Consider the following 25,814-nt stretch of genomic DNA (forward strand, 5'->3'; position numbering starts at 1 on the left):
AGCAAGAGACAGGTGGCGGCCGCTGTGAAAAGTCTATTTCTCCCTGTCAAGTCTTTACCATCAACTACGATGTAACAGGGCGCCAACAGCGGCGGTCTTTACTCATTTAGCGTGGGCAAGAGGTGTGACCCCACTCAGTCTCTTCTTATCTACTATCTAACCACTTTTGTCAGGTGCGTAGGATAGGCAGTTTAGTCTGTTGCCTGTGAGTCTTGTTGGCTCTTTTCAACGTAGAGCCCACTGATAATATTTACAAGGAGGATGAGTTTTCGATACCGCGCGATATTCCACTGCTGATCAATTTTTCATCACTCAATGGAAAATATTCAGGTTTCAGACCCTGCTACGATATTGACAGCTTCCAGCCCCGGTGCTTTACCACGTCCAACCAATCCACTCTATCATCATCGACCCTCTGCGATCCATCAACTCTTCGCCTCCAAACCTCGTCCAGAACGTCAAGACAAGTCTCGACGTTGCGAAACCTCCGCCACCTGATCATTTCCACCATTTTCTGTCGCACCGCCTTCATATGGGACGCCTCTTGAGCTTCCCCTCCGGCCATAAAGAGGGGGAAGAGCAATGTGCACTCAATAAGGCACCCTTCGGATACTCGACTAACTATCTGGCAGATGGCTTCCACGCACTTCTTCAACTTGTCCCCTATAGCCTCCGAGTCACGACTGACATGACGTCTTAACGTTCGGTAAAGATGAATCAGCGCTGCGTTGCGATATGCTTCTCCCAGTAAAGCTAACGGAGAATCCTCTCGATCCGAAGGAGAGGTCCAGTCTTGTAGTTGGTCTTCAATCGAGCAGGCTTTGAGAAAGAGATCGCCGATGACTTTTGGGAGTCCACTCTCCGTTGCAACGTCCTGTCTCTCAGTGAAGTCTGCATTCAGATCGCTCGTCTCTGAAATATGAAACAAGAGACGCGAACCAAAACCAAAGTAGGGATCCGCTAAAGAGTCGTCACCCGACGACCAGTAGAAACCCCTCAGTAAGGGACGACAGTCCATTGAGACACTCATCATGATATCGTGATAGGCGAAATTACGTAGAAGCCATCTACCCTCAAATGTCCCCAGGATTGTATGATTTGTGTCAATCGTACTTTTGTTGGGTCGATGGGTCAATGCTGCAGCCGCCCCAGTTAAGTGAGGATACCAGGTGTTGGTTCCCTCGGATATGGATTCCAAAGAGCAGAGAACCATCATAATAGCAAGACTCATTTCTGTGGATAATTCGCTGTGCTTCATGGACTCATGGAGCTGGGCGAGAGCATCTCCACGATGGGACAACGCCAACAGCTGAAAGCCATCATCACGCAATGCCAGATGACACGATGCCCATGCTGATACAGCGTGCATAAGTGGGCGGCACTCAAAAGCCAAGGGTAAGATGACTTTGCAGAGTTAGATTTCAGTTGACTATCTGCGTGGGATGATTGGGTGATGGTCTTACCGGACAAGAAGCAGTTATTTTCTAGATTTGTGGTCAGGAGGAATGCTAGGTTGGCTGTGTAATATCGTAGCATAGCTCGTCTGCTTGCAACGAGATTTATTGAATCCCCGGTTCCAAACTCGGAAGGCGAAAAGTCAAGCGGCTGGCAGAGGTGCATGACGCCGCCATGAATCTGCTCACTGCTATGGGTAAATTGTGGTTTGTCTGTGACAAAGGGGGATGGTGACCGTGGTTGGACGGTACGGGGCTCTTCGCGTTTGCAGGTCAGATTCAGTCGTAAACAATGGCTACACACGGGGTAGATCTGATCACATTTCTTTTTCCTGTGGCGAAACCCGTCAGCTCAAGCAAGATACATGGGCGAGTTCTCCGATCACCTTGTTCGGCATGTCAGACATCCACGTTTCTGTCTAGTATAGCCGGTCCTCCTGGTGACGCTATGCATGTTCATGGTATCAATTGGTTGCGTAATTGCTGTGGCATACAATACAGAGAATATTCTTTACGAGCGGCTGGTGGCGGAAAGAGTGACAGAGTCCAAAGGACGAAGGATCAGTGTGACATGGAAAATAATATATACGACGGCGCTATGGGCGGCGACCAGAGTCAGCTTAGCTTAAGTGGGTGCAATGCGGGGTACTTGTGGGCATCACTTAAACCTTGGTCTTGATTAGTGTCTTCTTGTTTAGGTCGTTGAACCGAGTCAGTGTTACTAAGACTTTGCAATTGGAAACAACCATCAAGTACATTTTTGTTTGAGAGTTGTTTACGATTTGACAATGCCTCATCCTAGACCTATGTCTTGCGCTGCAGCATTGCTTTCTCTGCGATCTGGCCCCTCAAGACAATGACATCCAGGGAGGCTCACAACAACCAAGAGGACAGGATTACAATTTTACAAATGAAACATCAAAAAGGAGAATTGGGATTCCCATTCCATATCACGAACAGTGAATAAATTATGCATTGATGTCATCTTTAAGGAGTCGTCTCATGACGCAAGCGTCTTCCAAATGTAATTGGCACAAAGCCAACTGTGCAGACTGTATAGCAAGTACATGACGTGGATGCCAGTTGAGTGTATAATATCTCGAAGCAAAATATTCATTTGATCTATGATAATAATGGCTCATAGTCGAGCGTCTCTAGCATGATAGATACGAGAAGTGACCGTTCCAACGGCTTCTTCCAAGATACCCACCATCCGCTCCAATTCTGGCTCGGTGACCACATATGGTGGAGACATTATAACATGATCGACATGAACTTCCCCAGTTGCACCGAGGTTACCCAAAATGTTCAACCCAAGGTTAAGAGCTTCATCAACAACCTCGTGGCAGAAACGCAGGCCTGGAGGAAATGGTGTCTTGGAACCCTTGTCTTGAACGAACTCGATGGCCCAGAACAAGCCACGTCCACGAATGTCGCCGACAACATCTAGCTGGCCAAGGCGCTGCTTCAAAAGTCTTTCGAGTACCCGGCCCATTCGTGACACGTTACCCAGCAGATCTTCGTCACGAATGATACGCTGTACTTCCAATGCTGCGGCGCAAGCTACTGGGTGTGCCTGTTGATCATCGTGGTTAGTCAAGATTTTTCTGAGGAGCGAGTCTTGCAAAGTATACAGATCAAACAACACAATACTGAGCATGAGATGATTCAATGTACCTGGAACGTATGGCCATGCATTAGCCCCCCTGACCCGTTGGCCAAAGCTTCGAAAATCTTGTTGCGGAGAAGCACAGCGGACAGTGGAATGAAGCCTCCACCCAAGGCTTTGCCGATGGTCTGGATGTCCGGGCCTGAGATATTCTCCTGTTCCCATGCATGCATGGTGCCCGTCTTGCCCATTCCACACATGATCTTGATAGTCAATAATGTTAGTCTTCTTTGGCATCACAATTCTCAACAAGGAGTTATGAAACAACATACCTCATCTAGAATAAGCAGGATGTCGAACCTATCGCAAATTTCTCGCACCGCTCTAAAGTAACCTGGTACAGCAGGGAGGCATCCCAAGGTAGTTCCGCTGACAGTCTCGGCGATAAAGGCCGACACGTTCTCGGGTCCTACTCGAAAAATTTCATCTTCAAGTTGGTTGGCCAAGCGTGCAACGTAGTCTTCGTCGGTTTCACCCTTACTCTTGAGCCTATAAGCAAAGCAAGGGTCGACAAAACTAACATTATGTGATAGCCAGTCTTTGTACATGCTCCTTCGTGAATCATGTCCTGAGACACAGAGCGCACCAATCGTGTTGCCGTGATAACTTTGCTTCCTTGCTATAACGTGTTGCTTCTGCGGCATGCCTCGTTCATGCCAGTACTGTGTTGCCAGTTTAATAGCAGCATCGGTTGCCTCGCTTCCAGAGTTCACAAAGATAGCCTTCGAGAGACCCCCTGGTTGGCCCTCTAATAGGACAGAGGCAAGTCTTTCGGTGGCGTCGCAAGTGAAACTTGCACCGGAGTATAGGTAAGCAAGCTGTTCAACTTGGTTGGTGATGGCCTGGGTGACTTCAGGCCTTCCGTAGCCAAGGCATGAGACGGCTGGTCCAGCGGAAGCGTCCAGAACCTCTTTGCCAGATTCGAGGAGGAGGGAAACGCCACTAGCTGAGACAACCTTGTCAGGCCGTCTTGCCATAGTGCGATGGAGAATGTTGGAGTTGGCAACAAAAGGATGAGCCATGTTGGGCTGAGGTCTGTTCAGGAGAGCTGGGATGTGTGGAATACTGCAGATTTGAACGTACAGCAGGAGTGTCTAGACAGGAAGATATACCCGTGTATCTTGACCTAATTGTATCTCCTGCTGCCTTGTCTACCTGGTCCAACTTGCGATGCTGGGTGGGTAATACTACAATAGTCCCAAAATCGCCACCGCTTCCCGTGCTCCACGGAATCCCGCCGTTGGCGCCGCGGGGTATGGTGGCGTTCCTCAAATACGCGTGATATGAGATAACAGCCCAAACCTTATCTCTGCAAAGATGTCTCCACACATTCAGTCCCCGACTCAGCCCCGAGTCCCGTGGGGAAGCGCAGGCTTTCACAATCATCTGGGCTTGGGGAAGAGAAGATCGACTTGGATTGGCCGGACTTGGTACGAGCGCGGACCTAACTCGACAAGCAAGATATTGCTTGGAATACATCAAGTATGGTAGATTGCGAAAGGAGATTGCTTGCTCTGGCTTTAGATAAAATGACGCCCTTTGCCAGTCCATTTCGGTACATGCTTGCTCTCTGTCACACTCATTCCCCACATTCTGCACTCTGTATAGTTATCCATCATCATGCAAGAACATATTTTAAAACATCCTACCTCTCCACCTCCTCAAGCCCATGATGGCAAACCTGAAAAGTCGGACAGTCAACTTGCCGAGACTGAAACCATCCACAATGGCTCGTCAACCCTCGAACGGAACGAAGAAACACACAGAGGCTTTAAACCTCGCCATGCACAAATGATAGCCCTCGGAGGCGCCATTGGAACATCGCTTTTCCTCGGAACAGCCCAAGTACTCCGAGTAGGGGGACCACTATTCCTCATGATTTCCTATGGTGTCCTTTCCGCTCTCGTCTATTGCATCGTGACTGGGATCGCCGAAGTGGCAACCTATCTACCTGTTCCAGGAGGAACCATGGCATACTACGGTCATAAGTATGTTTCTCGAAGCATGGGATTTGCAATGGGATACTTGTACTGGTATTCGCTTGGCATCTTGATTCCCTATGAGTTTGTAGCTTCCACACTTCTCATTGACTACTGGGAACCTGCCGTCAGCCCTGCCGTCTGGATCTCCATCATCTACGTTGTTATTGTTTTCGTCAACTTGTTTCCAGTTCGGGTGTTCGGCGAATGCGAGTTCTGGAGCGCAGGGATGAAGATCCTCTTGATCTTAGGCCTGATCTTCCTCTCGATTATTCTGTTCTTTGGAGGTGGGCCTGATAGGGATCCGCTCTACTTTCGATACTGGGGGAATCCTGGACCAGTCAATACGCACATCATGAAAGGAGATGCTGGACGCTTTGTCGCACTTCTACAGTCCTTCGTCCTCGCATCATTTGCTTTTGTGCTTGCTCCAGAACAGCTGATTGTAACGGCTGGTGAGATGCAATCCCCACGTTACAATCTTCCTCGAGCAGCCCGACGCTATATCTGGCGACTCATCATTCTTTTCATGCCGTCTATTTGGGGCATTGGGGTTGTCTGCGCATCTAATGACCCTTCTCTCACGGCTTCCGGTACTGCAAGCTCGCCCTTTGTTATTGCTATTCGCAACGCAGGGATCCCTGTACTGGACAGTATTGTCAACGGAGCAATTCTTTTATCGGCCATCACCGCAGGAAATGCCTTTTTATACTCAGCATCTCGAAACCTTTACTCGCTAGCAAAGGCTGGTAACGCCCCTGCTATTTTCAAAAGATGCAACCGCTACGGACTCCCGTACTATGCAGTAAGCGTCACGGCCTCGCTCGGTGGACTTGCATATCTCAGTTTGTCAAACACAAGTCTCACTGTCTTCAACTGGCTCATTAACATCACCAACACTTCTGGCTACATCAGCTGGATATGCTGCGGTATCATCTACTCAAGATATCGTAAAGCTATAGCCCATCATGGCTTGGAATCCCCCTACCGCTCTCGACTCCAGCCTTGGGGTATGTGGCTTGGTACTGGTGGTTCCGTCATTCTGCTTTTTATTAACGGGTTTACGGTCTTTTTCCCATCCCAGTGGTCTGTGGGAACATTCCTTACAGCGTATATTGGTATCCCGGCGTTTCTTGTTATTTTCTTCATCCATCGATACCTCCACAAGGACGATAAATGGGTCAGAAGGCCTGAGGATATTGACATGTATGAGGGTATGGATGAGGTACTTGCCGCAGAGAGGCCGCCTCCTGTGAGAGGTGCTGTATCAAGAAGATTTTGGGCATTGATAGAGTGATGCAGTTTCTATATCAATCTTTTGCTAGGCCTAGCAGTCACTATCCTAAATCTTTTTCTCAGAAGCTGGACTTGGTGTGGGTCGCGATGACGCGCCCCGGCGCCGAACACGTCCATCGCGTAAAAGATCTTCTCGTCTATCGCAATTGAACAGCGACAGAAATAGATGATTGTCGCAGCAAAAGACAAATACAGTTATATTTACGTAAATACATCTGGTCAGAGAAAATTAATTACAGCAATGCTAGTAACAAGGATGTCCCCTGTCTTCTAGCTGTACGTGCAGTAAAAATAGCAAAAAGGTAAAAACATATGATAGCAAGAACAACTAGAGACACTTTTGAATCAATTGGCAAAGGGCTACCCTATGTAGTTATACAGCCACTGCGAAAACCAAAACCTGACTGGGTTTTGCTAAGCGTCCAACGCATCCCGCTCAACTACCAAGACCTCACATTACTTGGATAAATTGACGTTTCCAGTGAGATTGCCGGGTAATGTTGGTGGAACATCCTCCTCATCACTGCTGGTCTCTATGTCGACAGGCTCATGTTGTCTCATTGCAAGCCAAGTGGGGAAAGAAGCAAAAACTGCCAGGGTAGTTAGTATCAACAATTCAACATGGGTCATCATAGGAAGGTGCTTGACTTACAAAGAAGGATTGTGTTGATGATCAATGGCACTCTTCCACCATACCACTCCCTCGTGTTGATACCGAAGCTGATCGCTTGAGCAAAGCTCTCCTGCCCTCTGAGGATACCTGAGAATCGGCTGAGTTCCGAAATGTTGTCGGTCTTGGTGGCGAGGAAGTAGTACAGCCAGTTCTGCAATGCCTGTCGAGAAAACTCCCAGAGGCAGAGCACAAAGAAGCCTTCAACAAATCCCTTGTCTGTCCAATCCCATGCAGGCTTCGTCCTTGTGTACTTCTCCTGGATGACCCAAGCGTACACCCAGGCAATAATGTGCAGGACCACAACATACCAGTATCCGTACTCCAGACGCTTCTTGACAGTGAATCCCTTGTAATCAAGCAACGAACTCATGATCTGGGAGGACAGAAGAACGCCAAAGTTCATGACAAAACCAATCAGGGCTCGGGCGCGAACACCAAAGTAGTACACCTGAAAGTTGCCGTTGTACTGGTTGAAGTAGGCAGCCCAGAATATGGGCAATAGGAGCAGAACGTCCTTACGCTTGCTGGCCTCAAGTAGAGCGCGCAACTCAGCCTTGAAGCTTTTCTCTGCCTTGATAATAACAGCGCTTCCGTCTGCTCGCTGGACCTTCTCGGGAGGTGACAGTAGAAGAGCTACAGGAGCAGCGACACATTGAAGCGCGATGAAGATGAGGTAGACCTTGGGGTTGATCTTGCCTTTGGACTTTGCGTTCTCATCGTTGTTGAGAGCCAGGACGATAGCTCCACCGAGAAGGGGCCCTCCAGTTCGGAACCACAGCCAGATATTCATGTATCGACCTCGTTTGCCGGGCTCGGGATACCCCAGGGCAACAGCTCCCTCACTGGCCCAGAACAGACCGGCAGAGATACCGCATGTAACAGCACCAACGAGGACAAGCCACTCATTGCCGAACCGGTTGTTGCAGTAAAGACCAGCCGAGTAAATGGGATATCCTATCGCTCCGAGCGTAAGTGTCCAGGAAAGGCCAATTCGGTTGGCGATAGGTCCTCCAAAGAGGCACAAGAATCCCATAAGACCGAAAACAAGGGCGTTGGCAGCGTTGACGAGGTAAGGCTCTTGAGCACCACCAGCTCCTAGAGAGCTCATGGCATTCCAGAGACCAGGCGCTAGGAAGCCAACACCTCCGATGACAAAGGCATTGAAAAGGGTTGTGTGATGCCATGTTCGATGCTGAGGCTTGTTCTGGAACCCAGCAGGAGCCGCGGTCTCTACCACGGTGTCGTGCTTCAAGCTCGCCATGGTCATGGTGTTTTCGAGGCTTGTGTTACGATGTGAGTCTGCAAGCTGAAGATTTTGTATGGAGCGTTGGCCATCATTTTAAACAACTCACTTCTGTCGTGATCAGATCAAAAATTTTGTTATTCGCCCCTTCGAGCAACATCTTACGGTTGCAAGTGGTTGCATCAGGATATAATACAATCGCTAGGTTCAATCGCGCCATCACCCCAGGGGCCCACTAAGAGCTATAAGCGTTAAGATGCATGGGGTCGCAATCAAAATCGGCAGTCGACACATGGAGAGAAGTAGACGTCTTGGCTGTTGACTTGTAAGTTCAATCTGACTTTGATCCATGTTAATCGATCTGAAAGACGTTCATGATAACGATAGGATCAACGACGATCGATCTGTTTCCTCAAGGTTGGCCACATGATCCTCTTGTGATGTTGAATATCTGACCTGCAGATCATCTCCATAAAAAGAAGGCCCTTTTCAACCACAATTCGTAGGAATTAGTTAGTAGCGGAGCATTTGCTTATTCTAGTGAAAGTCGCCGGTCCTTGACGACTTGAACCGACGACAAAAGGGCAAGCAATAGAGAGGCATGTTAAGACTTGTCCCAATTCGGGTATTTGTATGCACGCACTTCCAATACCAGAGAATAAATTATCTGCATAAATCTGCCATCCTTGGCAATTCCGCTGCTTGACACTGTTCACACGCTCGTTTCCCTCGCAGCTGACAAATTACAGACACAAAAGTCCCCTAGAAATACTTCTCATAGGATTCCACAGAGTCCAGAACCATCTGATCAAAGGGTATCCACCCCTGACCTATAAGGCAGTCTTAACAAGACTACATAAAGGCAGCCAAGATGGAGCCAAGACGGGAACTAATTTTTATCCCGAGATCACAACGGATAAAGTCCAAAAACTTAGTGCAAGTCTCCCTTGCCACCGGAATCACAACTTGTAAATGGAAGCTTTGGACAATACATGTCGCTTTCAAACTTACTGGCGGGACCGACGGGAAGATAACCGTTCCAAGTCCCACCGTGCGTGAGGTCCAAACACTCGGTTCGGCACAGCTTACCTCCATCGACATTCTTGAGATGATGTTGAATTGCACCGGCGATGGTGATTGCCTCTGCTGTGGTATCGCAGTAACGACCAGCTCGTACTGAAAGGTTGCGCCGGGGTAGAACACAGACACCTCCTCAGTATCCCGCATAACGAAGCCAGAACAGGTACCATGCAGCAAGAATGTTAAAGTTAATAGTTATCCAGTTCTTAGCTTCATCCTGGGCGAAGTATTCGAGCAGGTTGACAATGAAGACGATTGAGAGGATGATGGAAGGACCGGCTTGGAGAAGTCTCTGTGATAAAGTCAAGGGTTCGGGACGTTGCTGTCTCCTGTTACCCATTGCGTCGGAAACTGTCTGGGTTTCTGGTTCAGCGAGAGCTCTTATAATCTTTGAGAAAGCTCTTTATGGGCAGGAACGATAGCTGAGCGCTGTGAGCACAAGAGTTGATCTCGCGGTGGTTCTGAAGTAGTAGATCGCATCGATAATTGGTACGAGTGTGTTGGTTCCAGGATGGTTCGAAGGGTTAGTTCGCTTTCACATGCGCGATGGATGATGCAGATAAGATGCAGTGGCTATCTGAATTAATAGCCAGCGCTTATGCTGTGGATATATAGACGAATAAGCTGTAATCAACAGCCGATTGAGAAATAGATCATGTGAACATGAGAGAAGTGAGGGAATGAGACAGAGGAAGTAGTAAAGATATGTAAAAACCAGAGGATTGTTTTTTAAACACGTGGTACCTTTATGAGTGTATCTGCAGCCGGGTTCTCCCTTCCTTCAGAATCCAATAATGATAAATTTTCGGCTACTCGGCATGTCAAAAGTCGCAGTCATCCCGGTCAGTGCTTGATGTTATTCAACCAACTGCAGCGTTCTAGTACTATGGATACGTTATAGCTTAGAGCGAGCAGATCTAGACCATGACAATAGATAAAAGGACAATTGCATCTCTTCTTTATTATACTCTCCTTCTTTGCTAATAAAATAACTAAATAACCTGCTGTCTTCCTTTCTCTAGGTAGCTTCCCTGGGGTAAAAAAAAGAAAAAAGGAAAAAAACATACAACAGCGGGGATTCGCTGGTCGTCACCGACCCAACTACTAATCCGCCGGTTAGTGGCTTGACTATGGGAGAGCGGACGGGATCCCGTATTTTCCACTACCTTTGGTCGTATGTGCTAGAAAGTAATAACATTACAGCTTATAAACTTAAGTTCAACAGCGCCTGCAGCCGGTAACCTTTGGGACTGACACTCCAACGTTCTCACCCTACAGTCTTGGGCGTGCAATGAAATCGTTGCGACAAGCCGATACAAGCAATTGACGTGCCGATATTTACTGAGTTACGGATTTGTGAATATTCCGCTTCCGAAATTCAATTGGCATAGATAGTGCTTTGTTGACGCGAAAGTGTTGCCGCCATTCTAGGCAGACCTTGATGTTGTATTGGTGAACGTGGTTGATGATCTTGCAGTTGCATCATTCATTCTAACTTCAGTGCAGAAGAGCGCATGGCCGCCTTTGCATTCTACTTGCTGGCAATAGTACATACACTTTGAGATAATAGAAATTCATCCAATACAATTACTCATTCAATCTGAGCTTCTTTCTTCTATTCTCTCCCACCGGTGACTCTTCTCTTGATGTTCATCATCATCTGCTGTCTCATACCCTACAGACTTGGTGATGTTCACGGTTCACCCATCAGTCCAGCCAGTGCCCCACTAAATCTTCACAGACAGAGAGCACGACGGCGACAGCCATCTGCCAAGCGCAAAACATGCCGCTCGAAGCGTGAAAATTCAGTTTTTGTCGGTCTTTTGCAGCATTTCCATAGCAATGGGCGTTTTTCTCAGTTACCAGCCTCACTTTGAAAGAAAACTCTGTTTGTCATGTCAAGTGAATTCGTTCAATTGGTCTGAGGTTCCTTCCAGCCTCGGCGCTATCCACAGTGATCCATCACCCGAAATTACAGCGGACAAAAAAAAGTGGCTGGGCCAGAGATCAGAGTTTTCACAGCAGCCTCAGGCTCACAAAATCAGGCACTGGGATCCACACCTAACCTCTATAAAAGTTCAGTTTCCCGCCGACCATTTGGACTTTTCTTCTTTTCTTCTTCATGTCGACAATACTTCAGAGAATCATTTCTATAGTATTCGACCTTCTCTTGGTTCTCCAAAAGAGCCACAGATCCCACCCTGGTTGATGAGTGTATATCCTCGACACCCTAGAGTGAATACCTTTTGGTCCTCTCGCCCTGTCCGCAAGGATGGCGGTTGCTGTTTACTCAGTAGCTGTATAGAGAGTTTGGTTACTCTTGATGATCTCGACCCCTGACGTGGTCTGCCTTCGGGCGCATGTCTGGGGTGGGTGTTGATGGACGTCTGACAGGCGTGTTTTCTTTTTCTCTTTTTCGTTGCTTGCTGGGGCTTGTCCTTGGGAGTGAGGAAGATGATAGAGATGCGATCATATATCGTCATCTTTTGATATCTAGTATGCATCGTGACTGTAAACAAACCCTTGACTCACTCTGAGACCTGCCATTCTTACTCCGTGGCTTGTTTCTATTTTTGTTCAAGGAAGAAGAATGAAGCCCAATACTCACCGCGATATGTTGTGCTCTATTGCTATAGCGGTCCATCATCACTGGCTACATACTTAATCCTGAACTCCATCGTAGTAAAAGGTGTCGGAAAACTCTGCACCCTAAATGAATGCCTGAAGTTTGTCCTGTTGGCGCTTGAGAGCCAATCACGCGTCGCGACGCGCTTCGCGGATGCCTGAACACGTGCGCCCACGTCACGCCCGTGAAGCATAATTACCTTCACTCAAGCTGACTGAGGCATGGAAAAATGCGTCTACGAACACTCTCACATTGGCATGCGTGTTCAAGTGATCCTTGTGTTGTGTTGGTGGAACAATCACTGCCTGCCCAGATGTTCAAGTAGGCTGTTCTTTGGAGCATATTGGACGGTCCACGTGTCAAATGCATGCCAATGAGTGCTCAAACTATCTATTCGTTGCAGTTGAGCTTTAGTTTTCTCTCAATGTGCTCGTTCTCCCATCGCAACCTAGAACATCTCGATCAAACAAGATGATGCTTGCAGGCGCTTGTGTTTAAATATCCCATCTTGTCTCGTCTTCAGTGAATCTCAACCGCTTCTCCCATCCCCATCCTGACACACCAGCTTCACAACTCATACTTCATCTAGGAAATCACCCACTCAACCAACACTGACAAACAGCAACCATGTGTAAAATTACCTACTACGCGTGCGGTTGCTGCGAGAAGCTCATTGACCGGCTATCGTCCAAATGTGACTATGATCCCCGGAATATCTTTGAGTGCATGAACCTCGAAGAAAGAGTCAGTAGAGCTATGTATTGCGAATCTTGCGGTGAAGCCTATGCTTTGAAGAAGGACCACCCTTTTATCGCCAAATGGCGCGAATTCAAAGCCCAACTGGAGGCCCTTAAAAAGGCGATCATCGAACGGTGCGAACACAAAGCCAAACTACGGGCCATTGAAAAAGAACAGCGCGAATGCAAAGCCCATCTAAAGACCCTTGAAACAGCCCAACCTAAGGTCCTTGAGAAAGCCACACAAAAGGCCCATGAAAAGGAGATGATCGAACGGCGCAAATACAAAGCCTATCTAGAGACCCTTGACGAAGGCCAACTAGCGGCCCTCCACAAAGCCCAACAAGAGGCCCGTGAAAAGGCCCATGAAAAGGCGATCATCGATCAGCGCAAGTACCAAGCCCTGTTAGAGGAGTTTGAAAGAGGGTGGTAGGTTATGGCTACTACCTAGCTCTGCGCGTTGATTGCTGGACAGTCAAGAAGGCTACTGGATAGCCTGGATTGAAGAAAGGACTGGAGAAGTCAGTTGTTAGAGTTGTGTGATAGATACTTGCAATTCATTGTGCTTTACTGTATAAATTTCCCAATGAATTGAATGTGAATTATGTTGACTGTTTTGTATTCAAGTAACTGGTGCTGAACACGGTGCTGTAGTCTGAATGTCATGTATCGTGATGGCGCATCAGACAAGCGTAATGAAGGACATCTCTTGAATTTGACGATTCAATAACTGGCCTTGCCGTTGTAACAATCTCTTGTTCGAGTGATCTCTTGTTCGAATGTACTTTTAAGTGTCAGGTCATTGTCCGAACAGAACACCTATGCAGTCTCTTTCAACACACCAGGCCGTGCGAGTGCCAAGGTTGTTGTTCGAACACTTCAAAGAAGTCAATGTGAACACCAGAGTGACATCCATGTATATGTATTCAGATCATCATCCTCACATCTCCCCCACGAACTTTATGTCAACACAACACAACCACATTGCTTTTGCAACATCACAACAAAATAATCTCCCCTCTGCAACACCGCAACAATGTGCACAACACCCATCGTTATAGACTCATGTGGTCTCTGTGACTTGACATACACCTGGCCACCCGGCTACTTCAAGCCAACCGAGAAAGACCTATGCAAGAACCATCGACAAGGTAAGGAGTGCGAAACTACAGGAGTTCGAGAGGCGGAACGCCGTATCTGGCCCTGTTCTAAGTGTCTCAGAGATCCAGGGAAGCGCATTATGCCTCACAGGGCTTACGCCTTGAGGAAGTAATGAGACTGGCAATACATGTCAATCTGGTGATTGATTGTTGTCGCCACGGACACGGTCTAGGTTTTCGCTGCTTTGCTCTTGATAAGCCAGCGTGTGATCTGAGCTTGGGACTCTCCAGAGAGCTTTTGACAAGTGGAATCATGAGTTGAGTTGAGTCATCAATTCCATAGATTCACATGTAAAATTACTAGGTATAAATAGAGCAGAATCTCCCACCTTGCCTGCATTGCACACCTCATCCGTTCATCATGCCCTCGTCCACAACAGAACATCGTCTCTTTCTATCCTCACCAAATGTGCATCGTCATACAAAACGTCCAAATATGCTCGGCCTGCCACGAGCGCCGCGTCCTGGGGTTATATGGAGCCATCACATGCAAGGATATGACAGAGGGATATGCATGTGGGGGGATTAAGAATGAAGATAAGGTCCAAGATTGGATGTGCTATCCCTGCTATCAACAGAATATGAACGAAGGGGAAGTAAGCATTCGATCGGATCAATATTCGCGATGCCAAAAGAGTCAATGCGCATCTCGGTGGGACACCAGTAGGGCTGACCTCCGTTAAAGGTTCGGGACCCTGCATCAAGAACTAGCTCAGTAGTAATGAAACAGACTAATATTAGCTAACCAAGTGCTTATTCATGCCTTATCGCCCCCAATAATTCTTTACATGAAGACCAGCTCTGTCAAGCAACGTGTTCTTTCATTCGTGCATATGTTCAACCAGCTTCCAAGGGGTCGTATAAATGGACCATACAAGAAGGCAGTATGAAATGAAGATCAATTCAGCTCCATCTTGAATGGAACAATAAGCGTAGTCGTCCAATAGATATGGATCAATGCTGACGGCGGTAATTGCGCAGTAAGCTAAGCCCTTCAGCCCTGCCCCACCATGGAGATGTCCGCGGACGAGTCCGCCAAGATGAGAATCATCATCTCCGATTGGCTGCATTCACCCTAGGGATTTTGGTATAAGAAGATGACAGGAACGCAAAACCAAGACTCCAATCTCATCAACAATTTCAGCTTCATTTTCGTATACAGCACTTCAGATACCCTCGATACCTTCTAATATCCATATTTCCTCATCATCACCATGCCTTGCCATCCTTCCGAACCCGAATTCCAAGTCCGTGACATTCCCAGTCTGCGCGGTTACATCGCCATTGTCACAGGTGGTAAGTCATCTATCATCCTCTTTCCAATCCACATATTAACAGTTTAGGAAACTCTGGAATTGGCTTTGAAACAACACTTCAACTCGCCCTCAAGGGCGCTCGAGTCTACATCGCCTCTCGCTCAGCCGAGCGCGTCGGCAAAGCCATCGCAGAAATGCACCAACAAGGCCCCGACCTAGATCTCCACTTCCTCAAGCTCGACCTCCAAGACCTTCAAAGTATCAAGACTACCGCCGCAGATTTCATGGGCCGAGAAAACCGTCTTGATCTTCTTATCAACAACGCTGGTATCATGTGCACTCCTTGGGAGTTGACCAAGGACGGTCATGAACTCCAATGGCAGACTTGTTTCCTTTCGCATCACGCTCTCACCATGGCTCTCATGCCCATGCTTATCAACGGCGCTCAAGTCGCTCAACGAATGGATCGTGTGCGAATCATCAACGTCGCTAGTGACATGGCTCTTCGCATGGGTCCCGAGGTCATCAACTACGACGATCCCAACCTCACCAACGAGACCGGCAGAATGGCCCCATACAGGCGATACGGCCACTGCAAAGAGGCAAACATCATCGCCGCAAAAGCCATAAATGACCGCTACCAACACTTTGGTATAACAGCATACTCTCTGCATCCCGGCCTGGTCAAGTCCAACCTCCAAGCTGGCAACCAGACCTTACTGGGCGCTGTGTCACGAATGGCGTTCAAGGTCGCTCCTCAGTCTACGCCTCTTGAAGGAGCTATGAACTCGCTTTTCTGCGCTACAAGTGAGAGGGCCTTTAAGAACCCTGGTCGATACTATGTTCCTGTTCAGAAGCTTGATGATCGGGCGAATAAGTGGCTTGATGATGCGCAGGCTGTTAATAAGTTGTGGGATTTGGCTACGAGACAGTGTAAAGAGGCTGGGTTTATCATTGAGGATCTGCGACAATACTACAACTAGTTTGGTATTGGTGTTTTGTGATTTAGCTATGGAGGGGGATGTATTTTTAGCAGTTTTGATGGCATTAATTAGCATAAGCATATTTCATATCTCATCACTCTTCCCATTTTACCAACTTGAGAGACTCATCCCACAGCCTTTTCTCTGCCTCCTCATTGTAGATCCAATCCGCATACCCCGATGCAAGAGACGATGGATCGACACCTTTCTCCAACGGTGGTTCCTCAGCACAGTTACTCAAATACTTTCCACCTTTTCCTTCCCAATCCTTGCTCAAAGCCGCATACACAGAGGTCGCAGCGCCTTGTTCAGGATTCTTCAAATACTGTGCCATCTCCTCTGGCAAGTTGAGTGACTTGAGATCGATATGTCGAGCCAAGTTCGTATGAATAGAACCAGGATGTACAGAAAGAGCATGGATGCCCTGATCGCCATAACGTCTCTCGAGTTCGGTGGCGAAGTAGATGTTGGCCGTTTTCGACTGGGCGTACGCGAGCCAAGCATTGTACGGCTCTTTCTCGAAGTTGTAGTCGTCAAAGCGAACTGGGTTTAGGCGATGAGCCTTGGAGCTCAGAGAAATAACCCTAGACTGGAAAGATGGCGTGGAAGCAGCTGAAAGAGCGGGCTTGAGCAGTTGGAAGAGCAGAAAGTGGCCGAGATGGTTGGTGCCAAATTGGGTCTCAAAACCATCCTCAGTTCGTCCCTCAGGCGTCGCCATAGTTCCAGCGTTAAGAACCAAAATATTCAACTTCTTCTCCTTCTCCAGAAACTCCTTGGCCCCAGCTCGTACAGAAGCGAAGGAGTCAAGTCTCATCTCGATACCATAAACAGGCGCCTCAGACTTGGTTTCAGGCCAGGCCTTGATTTCCTCAATAGCTTTCTCGATCTTGTCGGAGCTTCGTGCAGTGATGTAAACAGTCGCACCGGTTGCATGAAGAGCCTTTGCAGTCTCAAGGCCAATACCTGAATTGCCGCCTGTGATGAGAATGACCTTATCGGTGAGCTTTCCGATCAAGTCTTCATCCTTGACGATTTGAAGGGCTGTTGGACGTGCGTCGCCGGGGCCTTGGGGGCTGACGTGGACAGATGCGTAGCGAGACATTTGTATAATGCGATTAGAGTGTTAATGATGGGTAAGTGTATTGATTTGTATGTTTTGAGAGGATATCAGAATGTTTTATATAAAGCCAGTCTGCATATTTAATTCTCAAGAATAGGAACCGGCGATATCATTAACTCCGTATAGAGTCTCCACTGTCTATCATTGTACAGAAAGTCCGCTTTCCACCACTATACAGAATCTCCGCTATCTATCACCTTAGTTTTTATAGTATCCTCTAACTTTAAGATCGTGATGTTGTATGTAGAATGGGTCAATCCTGCATTCTTAACTCCGAAATGGCTTACGTCCGGTTAGCTGCATAAAATAACCAGGGACCTGGTGTTTGGACCAGTTCTCCGCAGAGCCAGTAAAATGGCTGAGGTGAGCCATTCAATTAGCGATTAGAGTTTGCAAAAAGATCAAGGTCAATGCACTCGCATGAAACTTTGGTTTTATACTGCGGACTTACTACGATGCTGGAACCGAGATTTCGGGAGTCTCGGCGCCGGTTGTCTACGCCGGTTTGAAGCTAAACATGGGTCGGGTCAATCAGGCTATTCGGGCCCCGGTAACCCATCCCGATCGGGCTATTCGTAGTCCGTTATAGTCATGCCATTATGCATTAAAGAAGAGGCGTAAAAGAGAACTGCCGAAAACCTGCATTAATAGATGTATGTATCAAGTACCATATTTCGCAAATTGAACCTCCGAAGACGCGGAAGACGCACTACCCCTCGGCACATGCTGTATACCCTGAGGTGACCCACCCTCTTCGCTCCCTCTCCCATGATCAGGATATCTCTCACTATGAACGGTAATTTCCGTAGTCTTGATCAAATCCGTTTCATTGCCATACACGCGATGACTGTCATCGCCTTTACCAACACGAACTTCGTAATCACCCGTTATTGTGCCTTGCGCGCCAGTGAACTGCTTTCTTCTATCACGATTCATCGTCTCCAAACCAATTTCCTCAGCATGTTGTGTCGCGCCGTGACTCGGTCCGTAAGAACTCTCGTTTCGACCTCTTGTAAGTTCGACGAGACGATTGAGGATGCTGAATTCGAGCTTGAGCTTGACGCTGTAGACCAATGGCTTCCAGGCAGTTTGGATGTCGAAAAGGTTTGCGAATTCGAGGGCGAGGATGGACACATCGAGGAGTATGACGAGGACGTTGACGATGATCAAGTGGTTAAGTACCATCTTGGTCTTGGTGTTGCCGATACTCTTCTCCAGTCGTAGGCGCTTGGTAGTCTCCCAGACGTAAAAGCCCGAGATAATAAGCTCTTGAACAAAGAAAATGCTAAGCTGAATCTTCTCAAAGACCTCGTAAGGTTTCTGAAAAGGTGTCGGATTGGAAGATCCAATCCCATAAACCAGGATAATAACAGGAACATGCAGCCAAACAGCATTAACAATGATCATGATCAAGACCATTCTTAATCGTCGCTGATTATGCATAACAATATGTAGCCTCGAATACAGCACGACAGACTGCCCTGTAATCATGGTACACCATCCGATGAGGATCAGCGTAGAGTACAGGTACCGCTGATCAGACAGGGAGAGATGCAGGATGAGGTATCCTGTGCCATTGAACGCGATACCCCATGTTGCAATGACAAAACTCCAAAAGTATAAACCGCTTCGTTTCTTGAAGCTGCTGAAGATGTAGGCGTTAAGCTCGAGAACGTTGTAGAAGGCTATGCTGATGAAGACGGCGATTATGATGGCGACAGCGCCATTTTTGGTGGTAACTTCGGCCATTGTCGGAAGTGGAGCATCGTACGGCGAGGGATCAAGGGTGAAGAAAGGAGCGACGGGAATGAGAGGCTCAGGCTTCTTGGCCTGGCCTTGCAGTTGGACAATAATTGCTGAGTAACAGAAGAGAAGAGAAGCGCAAGCAGAGTGCTTCGATACTGCTTTGTCTTTATGTATGACCATGCATACGGCACCTTCCTCTCAGCTCACCTCACTTCACTTCATTTTCTTCAGTGGCGGTCTCACCAGTCCCATATTCCGTGTTCTAATCACGCAACCAGCAACCAGGTTCTTTTGCGTTGAAGAAAAAAAGAGGGGGGCACTGCAATCAAACTCAAACTCTAATCTTCCTTCGTATGCACCCTTGCATACGCGCATTGCATGATGGTAACTAACATACTTCAGGAAGGAGATCGTTACCAGGGACTTGGGAAAAAAAACTTCTCAATTCTCAGAAGATCTTCATCCACGAGGAGGATCTTCATTCTCGCGGGTCATCTTTTCAGGCATCAAGATAGATCTGCAAGATCGCACGTTACAGGTCAACTTTCGGCAAGTTCCCTCTGCCAAGCGAAGAACCGTATGATTAATACGCCTAATTCCCTCAGCTACGGCATCTACCAACAGCCGACGCCAGGAGCCTTTCCATGCCGCAGCCACAACTTCTAGAGCGTTGCTAGTCCTGTTGTCACACTCTAGTTGTCTCATTCTTAACCTGTCAAATATCGCTTAGACCAGTAACCAGCGGGCGTCATGGCCTAGAAGGACTTGGCCGTTATGACACAGACGTTAGGCGTCATGTTTGCCGAGCCACACCGTAAAATGTTAGTTAAGAGGCGTAGCCAAGCTGCAAGATATAGGAGGCGCTTGTTGCTTGAACCAACAAGCGACTTGGTTCGACATCCCTTGTCTTCAGCTCATGCAAGGGTACCCGGGGGTCGGAACGAATAATTCGCCGCTTTATCATCCGTAAATGTCAGGTCCCATCAGCTAAAGACCATGACCTGGTTACCGGCTTCGATCCGTCGAGACCATCAATCGTAAGTTAACAGCCGTACCCTGCAAAACTCTAAATCGTACACTTCCACATCCCCACAGTCGCTGATTGATTCGGATAATCTGGTGTGCCCGCTAGCTTAAGCTTAACCTTGTAGATCTTGTACCGTCTGGGCATACAATCCGCGCCCAATCCCTGCATTAATGCCTCACAACCAACCAACAGAAATAGTCCGACAGCTTGACGGTAAAATGGCATGGATTGTGCTGCATTAATTCTGGCGACTTGGGTTACCTCCCAACCGATCACCCATGCCGCAGCGGAGATGATCATTTGTGGACGACGTGCTGTGAGGAGTACATATTTATTACACCACAGCCTCGTCATCCATCTCCTCCTGCACCTCACCTCCCACACCACTCTCCTTCTCCTCATCTCATTCGCCATGCCTTCCACCATCGCTGTGCTTGTTGCCGGGGTTTGCGGCGTGGCTGCTGCCAAACTCCCCTCGACAGCTCAAGTCATTGACCAAAAGTCATTCAATGTCTTGAAAGACGTCCCACCACCTGCTGTCGCCAACGACTCACTGGTAAGTCCCCTCATCTCCAACATTCCCCTCCCACACTAACCTGTGCAGGTCTTCACATGGCCTGGCGTGACAGAGGAGTCTCTCGTCGACAAGCCCTTCCACGTCTACGACGATGAGTTTCTTGATGTCATCGGCAAGGATCCTACTCTGACTCTCATCGCCACGTCTGAAAGTGATCCCATCTTTCACGAGGCTGTTGTTTGGTATCCTCCTACCGAAGAAGTCTTCTTTGTTCAGAACGCTGGTGCTCCTGCTGCGGGTACTGGTCTGAACAAGTCTTCTATCATCCAGAAGATTTCCCTCAAGGAGGCTGAGGCTTTGCGAAAGGGTACTCTGGGTAAGGATGAGGTCAAGGTTACGACCGTTGACACGGCGAACCCTCAGGTCATCAACCCCAATGGTATGTCATCCGACGATGCTTATTGGGAAAGCACTGACAGTGATTAGGTGGAATTTACTACAAGGGCGACATCATCTTTGCTGGTGAAGGTCAAGGCGATGAGGTTCCCTCCGCCCTGTACCGGATGAACCCTCTCCCTCCATACAACACCACCAGTAAGACATACAATCCCATTCCCCAAGTGACATCGCTAACATCAACAGCCCTTCTGAACAACTACTTCGGCCGCCAGTTCAACTCCCTCAACGATGTCGGTATCAACCCCAGAAACGGAGATCTGTACTTCACCGATACTCTCTACGGATATCTCCAAGATTTCCGTCCCGTTCCTGGTCTGCGAAACCAAGTGTACCGCTACAACTTCGACACTGGTGCCGTGTCTGTTGTCGCTGATGACTTTACTCTTCCCAACGGTAAGTTTCTTCGTCAGATGTGATGTAATGACATGCTGATTTGAGATAGGTATTGGCTTCGGTCCTGATGGAAAGAAGGTGTATGTCACCGACACTGGTATCGCCCTCGGTTTCTACGGCCGTAACCTGTCTTCTCCTGCCTCTGTTTACTCTTTCGATGTGAACAAGGATGGTACTCTTGAGAACCGCAAGACCTTTGCTTACGTTGCTTCTTTCATCCCCGATGGTAAGTCTCAATCCCTCACTGCATATGCTCTTACTAACAAACGCAGGTGTCCACACCGATTCCAAGGGTCGTGTCTATGCTGGTTGCGGTGACGGCGTCCACGTCTGGAACCCCTCTGGCAAGCTCATCGGCAAGATTTACACCGGAACCACAGCTGCCAACTTCCAGTTTGCTGGACAAGGACGTATGATTGTCACTGGTCAGACCAAGCTGTTCTACGTCAGACTGGCTGCTTCAGGTCCTAAGCTGTACAACTAGGCCTGAAGATGGAGGATAAGATATTTATTAGAAGATACTAGCCAACTAGATTAATTGTTAATCAACTCTCTTCACCCTAAACTCGTGGCTTCATTGCGCTTCCGATGATCACGGCAACTCATGCCTTGTTGGCGTACTCCCATTCAACTCTTGTCTAGCCGATGTTCCATTCAACTCCTGTCTGGCCGAGGTTCCATCAAGTTCACCAGTGCCATGTGCATATTGTGGTGGAGTCGTTCCCAATTCGCTTGGTCCAGTTACCTCACAAGAATCCAGCTGAGGTTTATCGTATATAACCTCATCATTAACCTTCGGTATTCTCCTTCTTCTCCTCCAAAGCAATCCCGCCGCAGCCAAAATACCCAGTCCAACAACACCAACCCCAACACCAATACCAGCCTGCGCACCCCTCGATAAACCATTCCAAGAGCCAGAATCGGTACTCACCCAGACCGTATGAAATGATAAGCTGGTTGTGCTTGGAGACAAAGCAGGTCTTGATATAATACCTGCCCTAGAAGTTGCTGAAACAATATTTTCTTCTATCCGAGAACTTCCTGAAGCAAGCTCTCCCGAATCTCTTTCCCCGGAAACTGCCTGAATCATCGGCGCGTATAACGTAATAGCTTCGAGACTGCGAGCACCGGAGATCTTTGCCGGTAATATGAGGTCACTAAATATTGTGCTGGTACCGTCGCACATAGCTATTTGCACTTCGCCTTTTGATGTAATACTCGTGCACGCCTGGTGGCCTCCAGCTTCGGCGCACGTATAGCCGCTGTATTCGTCAGTTCCAAGTGTTCCAGTGATGAGGGAGAGTCTCTTACGATGGACAGCATCCTTTGACACGCTCATTGTCATAGACGGAGAACTGAAAATCGAAACCGCCCGTCTCTGAACCTTCCCCCCAACACGCTTCATTGTATCCGTCGGGACATTGGTTGGCAGGATAATAGATGCCCCAGCCTTTGAGTGGTAAACTGACTCCGACCGTTGTAGACATGTGTATCCCAATTCTTTGGTATTCTGTAGAGTAACTCGACGGTAGCTGCATGAATGTGGGAGGCCAACACCCTATGTCGTCGACAACGCCTTCCTGTAAATGTGAGCATTGCATAGAGGTTCCGCAAAAGAGGACTTACTACCTCGGCGTCTTCGTCACCGCATTTCTGAGCTTGCCATGCTTTGCTGCATGTGGTGCAGCTCACGAAGAGATTTCGGCAGCGCTTGGGGTATTGCCAGCTTTCCACCAAAGGGCCTAGGGTTGTTCGTTCTTGCGGCATCTTGGCGACGAAACGAAGAATATCGATGATGACAACTGGATATACTGCAAAAAGTCACCAGTTCGAGCGGAAAGAGGAAAAAAGCGAGATGAGGGGCAATTGACTTGATATCCTGTTCTTTCGGCCCCCAAATCACCATCACAAAGATGCCCAGAATGGTTATCAAATGCCTACGATTGGCTCACTGCGCATGTAAACAAGCATAGAAGCAAGCTCGGCCATCTCCTAATTAGGCTGCGAGTGGCATGCCGAGGCTATTGATTAGAGTTGATTGGAATTGATTGGAGAAATCATGCATGGATGAACAGGCACAGTCACATCGGGATTCAACCTTGTACAAGGATTGAATGAAACCCGGGGAAACAAGGCGCAATGCTGGTCGATTATGAGGTTGGAGGAGATTTATATCTGAGGTAATATCATATGATGGCGCTCCATTGAACCCGTTTGGGACAGGTGAAGCACAGCAATCAGTTCTGTAAAGTCCATGTCGTATTGATCCGTGGAGTTTTCGGAATAAAAGGAATTGGGTACCTGGCTATAAAACTGTCGTCTCGGCCGAGATTAAATGCTGACCAATATCCCAAATTTGAAGCTTACCTGTAGTTTATTATCCCAATTCAGTATTCTATCACGAACCCAAAGGAGGCTCCATCTTCCCCGCCCTCGGCTTCTCTACACACTTTATAGATTAGCGCAAACAGTACATCAACCAGTGAAAATTGCTCTGGAATATTCTCTGACCAAAAACTGCTTTCAAGAGCCACTTTTGCCTTGCTCTAATTGGCAGCAGAATGGCGGAATCGTCAAGATGGGGTCGGAATCAGCAAAATATTTCCGATGTGGATCTTTTCATGGAGCTAAGATGAAGTCATCCATAAAATGTCCTCGACTTTTTCTTGGCTGCTTCTGCTCAGACTTGGCATCAACAAACAGAAACTCTTTTGATCTTCAGCCAAGATATATCGCCAAGAAGTTGTGAATTGCTTGACTTAGATACAATGTTTACAGAGTCAAGGCTGCCCGACAAGGCAGCCAATGAGTCCTCAGGTACGCTAAATCACCATCCTTCTTGAACTGAGCTGACAAAGTGTAGATCCCATCGTGGTGACATGGTCAGGCCCAAACGACCCCGAAAACCCTTACAACTGGTCCCTCAAGAAGAAATGGTTCGCAGTCTCCCTCGGCCTCTTCGCAACCTTCATCTCCATGATGAACGGCACAATCATCACAACAGCCCACGAAGCAATCGGCGAAGACTTTAACATTAGCGATGAAAGCTTTCCACATTCATACTGGCCCGTTACATCATGGGGTCTCGGCGGAGCTCTGTTCTCACTAGTCCTCCTTCCCATAATGGAAGACTTCGGCATGAGAATCGTGTTCTTGATGGTGTACACTGTGTTTCTCTGCTTTTTGATTCCAGTTGGTACGGCGCCGAATTACGAGACTCTTATTATTACACGGTTTTTTAGCGGTGGGTGTTGTACTATTCTTGCAAATGCCGTGGCTGGGATTATTGGAAATGTTTTTGCGACGGATCGCGCGAGGACGATTCCTACAGGGCTGTATATCATGATTTATCTCAACTCTAGTAGTCTGGGTCCTGTCATTGGAGCTGCGATATTTCAATATCTACCGTGGAGGTGGATTGGATATATCGAACTTATCTGGACGGGTGTTTTCTTTCCTATCTTCATCTTGGCTATGCCTGAGACACGAGGATCTGCGATCTTGACTGCTCGAGCGAAGAAATTACGGAAACAAGGACAGAATGCGTACAGTCAGAAGGAACTTGAGTCTACATCTATTCTTCAGGATGTCTGGACGAGTATCCAACGGCCGTTATATATGCTCTGCACAGAATCCGTCGTCTTCATCTCTACAGTCTGGACAGCTTTCAGTTTGGGTGTGATTTACGTCTTCACCCAATCCGTCGAACAAGTCTTTAGCGAACTTTACGGCTGGAACGCCGTGGAAGCAGGCTACGTCCAAGCATCCATCGTCATCGGCGAAATCCTCGGTTTCGGACTCTGCGTTCTTACGAATAATTGGTATTACGCTTCTGCATCACGGAACAAAGAAGCACCCGGCACACCCATCCCCGAAGCCCGACTCTACGCTGCTGTAATCGGTGGTTTCATTGGCGTTACAGGAGGAATGTTTGTATATGCCTGGACAAGCTATTCATATGTAACATGGGTAGGCCCAGCCTTCGGATTAATGCTCGTCGGTATGGGCACAGAAGCCGTTGTCGTCAGTATCGCGAATTATCTTATCGATGCTTATAGCAACTATGCGGGAAGTGCTATTGGCGCTACTGTCTTGGGAGAGAATCTGGGTGTTGCGTTTTTGCCGCTTGCTTCGAGTAGCATGTATACCAATCTGGGATTCCATTGGGCTAGTTCCCTTCTGGGTTTTATTTCGTTGGTTTTGGCAGCTGCGCCGATTGGAGTTTTTATCTGGGGGAAGGAGATTAGAGCGAGGAGTCCGTTTATGAAGTCGGCTATGTCGAAGCCTATGGAGTTTGCGATGGCACCGTCAGAGTAGACTGCGACTACATGAGATGCAAAATCAGACTGGGATAGCAGAGTAACAAAATGATGTTCTGTGTAACAGGCTAAGCTCT

At 47.9% G+C, this 25,814-nt stretch overlaps 10 protein-coding genes across 10 annotated transcripts; 5 read left to right on the forward strand and 5 right to left on the reverse strand.

The window, feature by feature from the left end:
• Positions 1-343: 343 nt before the first annotated feature.
• Positions 344-4,259, reverse strand: B0J16DRAFT_303807 (pyridoxal phosphate-dependent transferase; the record flags this gene model as incomplete). The annotated part of the gene is made up of 6 exons (XM_046124693.1): positions 3,396-4,259; positions 3,132-3,326; positions 2,661-3,030; positions 1,841-1,937; positions 1,464-1,786; positions 344-1,353 (listed from the first exon to the last, which is right to left on the reverse strand). The coding sequence occupies exons 1-6, from the start codon at positions 4,143-4,145 to the stop codon at positions 344-346; spliced, it is 2,745 nt and encodes a 914-aa protein (XP_045982322.1). The 5' UTR covers positions 4,146-4,259.
• Positions 4,260-4,743: 484 nt separating this feature from the next.
• Positions 4,744-6,399, forward strand: B0J16DRAFT_268332 (amino acid permease/ SLC12A domain-containing protein; the record flags this gene model as incomplete). Its single annotated transcript, XM_046123482.1, has 1 exon — positions 4,744-6,399. One exon carries the CDS (start codon positions 4,744-4,746, stop codon positions 6,397-6,399), a length of 1,656 nt encoding a protein of 551 aa, XP_045982323.1.
• A 421-nt stretch (positions 6,400-6,820) lies between these two features.
• B0J16DRAFT_303811 (major facilitator superfamily domain-containing protein) lies at positions 6,821-8,332 on the reverse strand (the record flags this gene model as incomplete). The annotated part of the gene is made up of 2 exons (XM_046124694.1): positions 6,821-6,988; positions 7,051-8,332. The coding sequence occupies 2 exons, from the start codon at positions 8,330-8,332 to the stop codon at positions 6,855-6,857; spliced, it is 1,416 nt and encodes a 471-aa protein (XP_045982324.1). The 3' UTR covers positions 6,821-6,854.
• Positions 8,333-10,878: 2,546 nt separating this feature from the next.
• Positions 10,879-11,336, forward strand: B0J16DRAFT_340331 (uncharacterized protein). The gene has a single exon (XM_046127662.1). It carries the CDS (start codon positions 11,041-11,043, stop codon positions 11,269-11,271), a length of 231 nt encoding a protein of 76 aa, XP_045982325.1. The 5' UTR covers positions 10,879-11,040; the 3' UTR covers positions 11,272-11,336.
• A 3,728-nt stretch (positions 11,337-15,064) lies between these two features.
• Positions 15,065-16,156, forward strand: B0J16DRAFT_303814 (uncharacterized protein; the record flags this gene model as incomplete). Its single annotated transcript, XM_046124695.1, has 2 exons — positions 15,065-15,213; positions 15,261-16,156. The coding sequence occupies exons 1-2, from the start codon at positions 15,132-15,134 to the stop codon at positions 16,154-16,156; spliced, it is 978 nt and encodes a 325-aa protein (XP_045982326.1). The 5' UTR covers positions 15,065-15,131.
• A 35-nt stretch (positions 16,157-16,191) lies between these two features.
• On the reverse strand, positions 16,192-17,258 carry B0J16DRAFT_362414 (uncharacterized protein; the record flags this gene model as incomplete). Its single annotated transcript, XM_046129806.1, has 1 exon — positions 16,192-17,258. The coding sequence occupies one exon, from the start codon at positions 17,256-17,258 to the stop codon at positions 16,251-16,253; it is 1,008 nt and encodes a 335-aa protein (XP_045982327.1). The 3' UTR covers positions 16,192-16,250.
• Positions 17,259-17,902: 644 nt separating this feature from the next.
• Positions 17,903-19,347, reverse strand: B0J16DRAFT_340336 (uncharacterized protein). Its single transcript, XM_046127663.1, has one exon. It carries the CDS (start codon positions 19,200-19,202, stop codon positions 17,937-17,939), a length of 1,266 nt encoding a protein of 421 aa, XP_045982328.1. The 5' UTR covers positions 19,203-19,347; the 3' UTR covers positions 17,903-17,936.
• A 1,076-nt stretch (positions 19,348-20,423) lies between these two features.
• Positions 20,424-21,980, forward strand: B0J16DRAFT_362416 (uncharacterized protein). The gene is made up of 6 exons (XM_046129807.1): positions 20,424-20,605; positions 20,654-21,005; positions 21,053-21,160; positions 21,209-21,418; positions 21,468-21,644; positions 21,691-21,980. Exons 1-6 carry the CDS (start codon positions 20,462-20,464, stop codon positions 21,900-21,902), a joined length of 1,203 nt encoding a protein of 400 aa, XP_045982329.1. The 5' UTR covers positions 20,424-20,461; the 3' UTR covers positions 21,903-21,980.
• Positions 21,981-22,010: 30 nt separating this feature from the next.
• On the reverse strand, positions 22,011-23,185 carry B0J16DRAFT_398127 (uncharacterized protein; the record flags this gene model as incomplete). The annotated part of the gene is made up of 3 exons (XM_046132369.1): positions 22,011-22,680; positions 22,730-22,998; positions 23,045-23,185. 3 exons carry the CDS (start codon positions 23,183-23,185, stop codon positions 22,011-22,013), a joined length of 1,080 nt encoding a protein of 359 aa, XP_045982330.1.
• Positions 23,186-24,108: 923 nt separating this feature from the next.
• On the forward strand, positions 24,109-25,805 carry B0J16DRAFT_303827 (major facilitator superfamily domain-containing protein). The gene is made up of 2 exons (XM_046124696.1): positions 24,109-24,235; positions 24,282-25,805. The coding sequence occupies exons 1-2, from the start codon at positions 24,187-24,189 to the stop codon at positions 25,733-25,735; spliced, it is 1,503 nt and encodes a 500-aa protein (XP_045982331.1). The 5' UTR covers positions 24,109-24,186; the 3' UTR covers positions 25,736-25,805.
• Positions 25,806-25,814: the final 9 nt, after the last annotated feature.

The sequence above is a fragment of the Fusarium flagelliforme genome (genome assembly GCF_020744385.1).
Source record: "Fusarium flagelliforme strain FIESC 12 MPI-CAGE-AA-0113 chromosome Unknown B0J16scaffold_4, whole genome shotgun sequence".
NCBI classification, from domain to species: Eukaryota; Fungi; Ascomycota; class Sordariomycetes; order Hypocreales; family Nectriaceae; genus Fusarium; species Fusarium flagelliforme.

Coding starts and splice junctions, on each gene's coding strand:
- B0J16DRAFT_340331 (XM_046127662.1), top strand. CDS start 11,041: ATGTTCATCATCATCTGCTGTCTCATACCCTACAGACTTGGTGATGTT.
- B0J16DRAFT_340336 (XM_046127663.1), bottom strand. CDS start 19,202: ATGGTCATACATAAAGACAAAGCAGTATCGAAGCACTCTGCTTGCGCT.
- B0J16DRAFT_362416 (XM_046129807.1), top strand. CDS start 20,462: ATGCCTTCCACCATCGCTGTGCTTGTTGCCGGGGTTTGCGGCGTGGCT. Junction 21,006..21,052: donor TCAGGTCATCAACCCCAATG/GTATGTCATCCG, acceptor GACAGTGATTAG/GTGGAATTTACTACAAGGGC. Junction 21,645..21,690: donor TGCTTCTTTCATCCCCGATG/GTAAGTCTCAAT, acceptor TAACAAACGCAG/GTGTCCACACCGATTCCAAG.
- B0J16DRAFT_303827 (XM_046124696.1), top strand. CDS start 24,187: ATGTTTACAGAGTCAAGGCTGCCCGACAAGGCAGCCAATGAGTCCTCA. Junction 24,236..24,281: donor GGCAGCCAATGAGTCCTCAG/GTACGCTAAATC, acceptor GACAAAGTGTAG/ATCCCATCGTGGTGACATGG.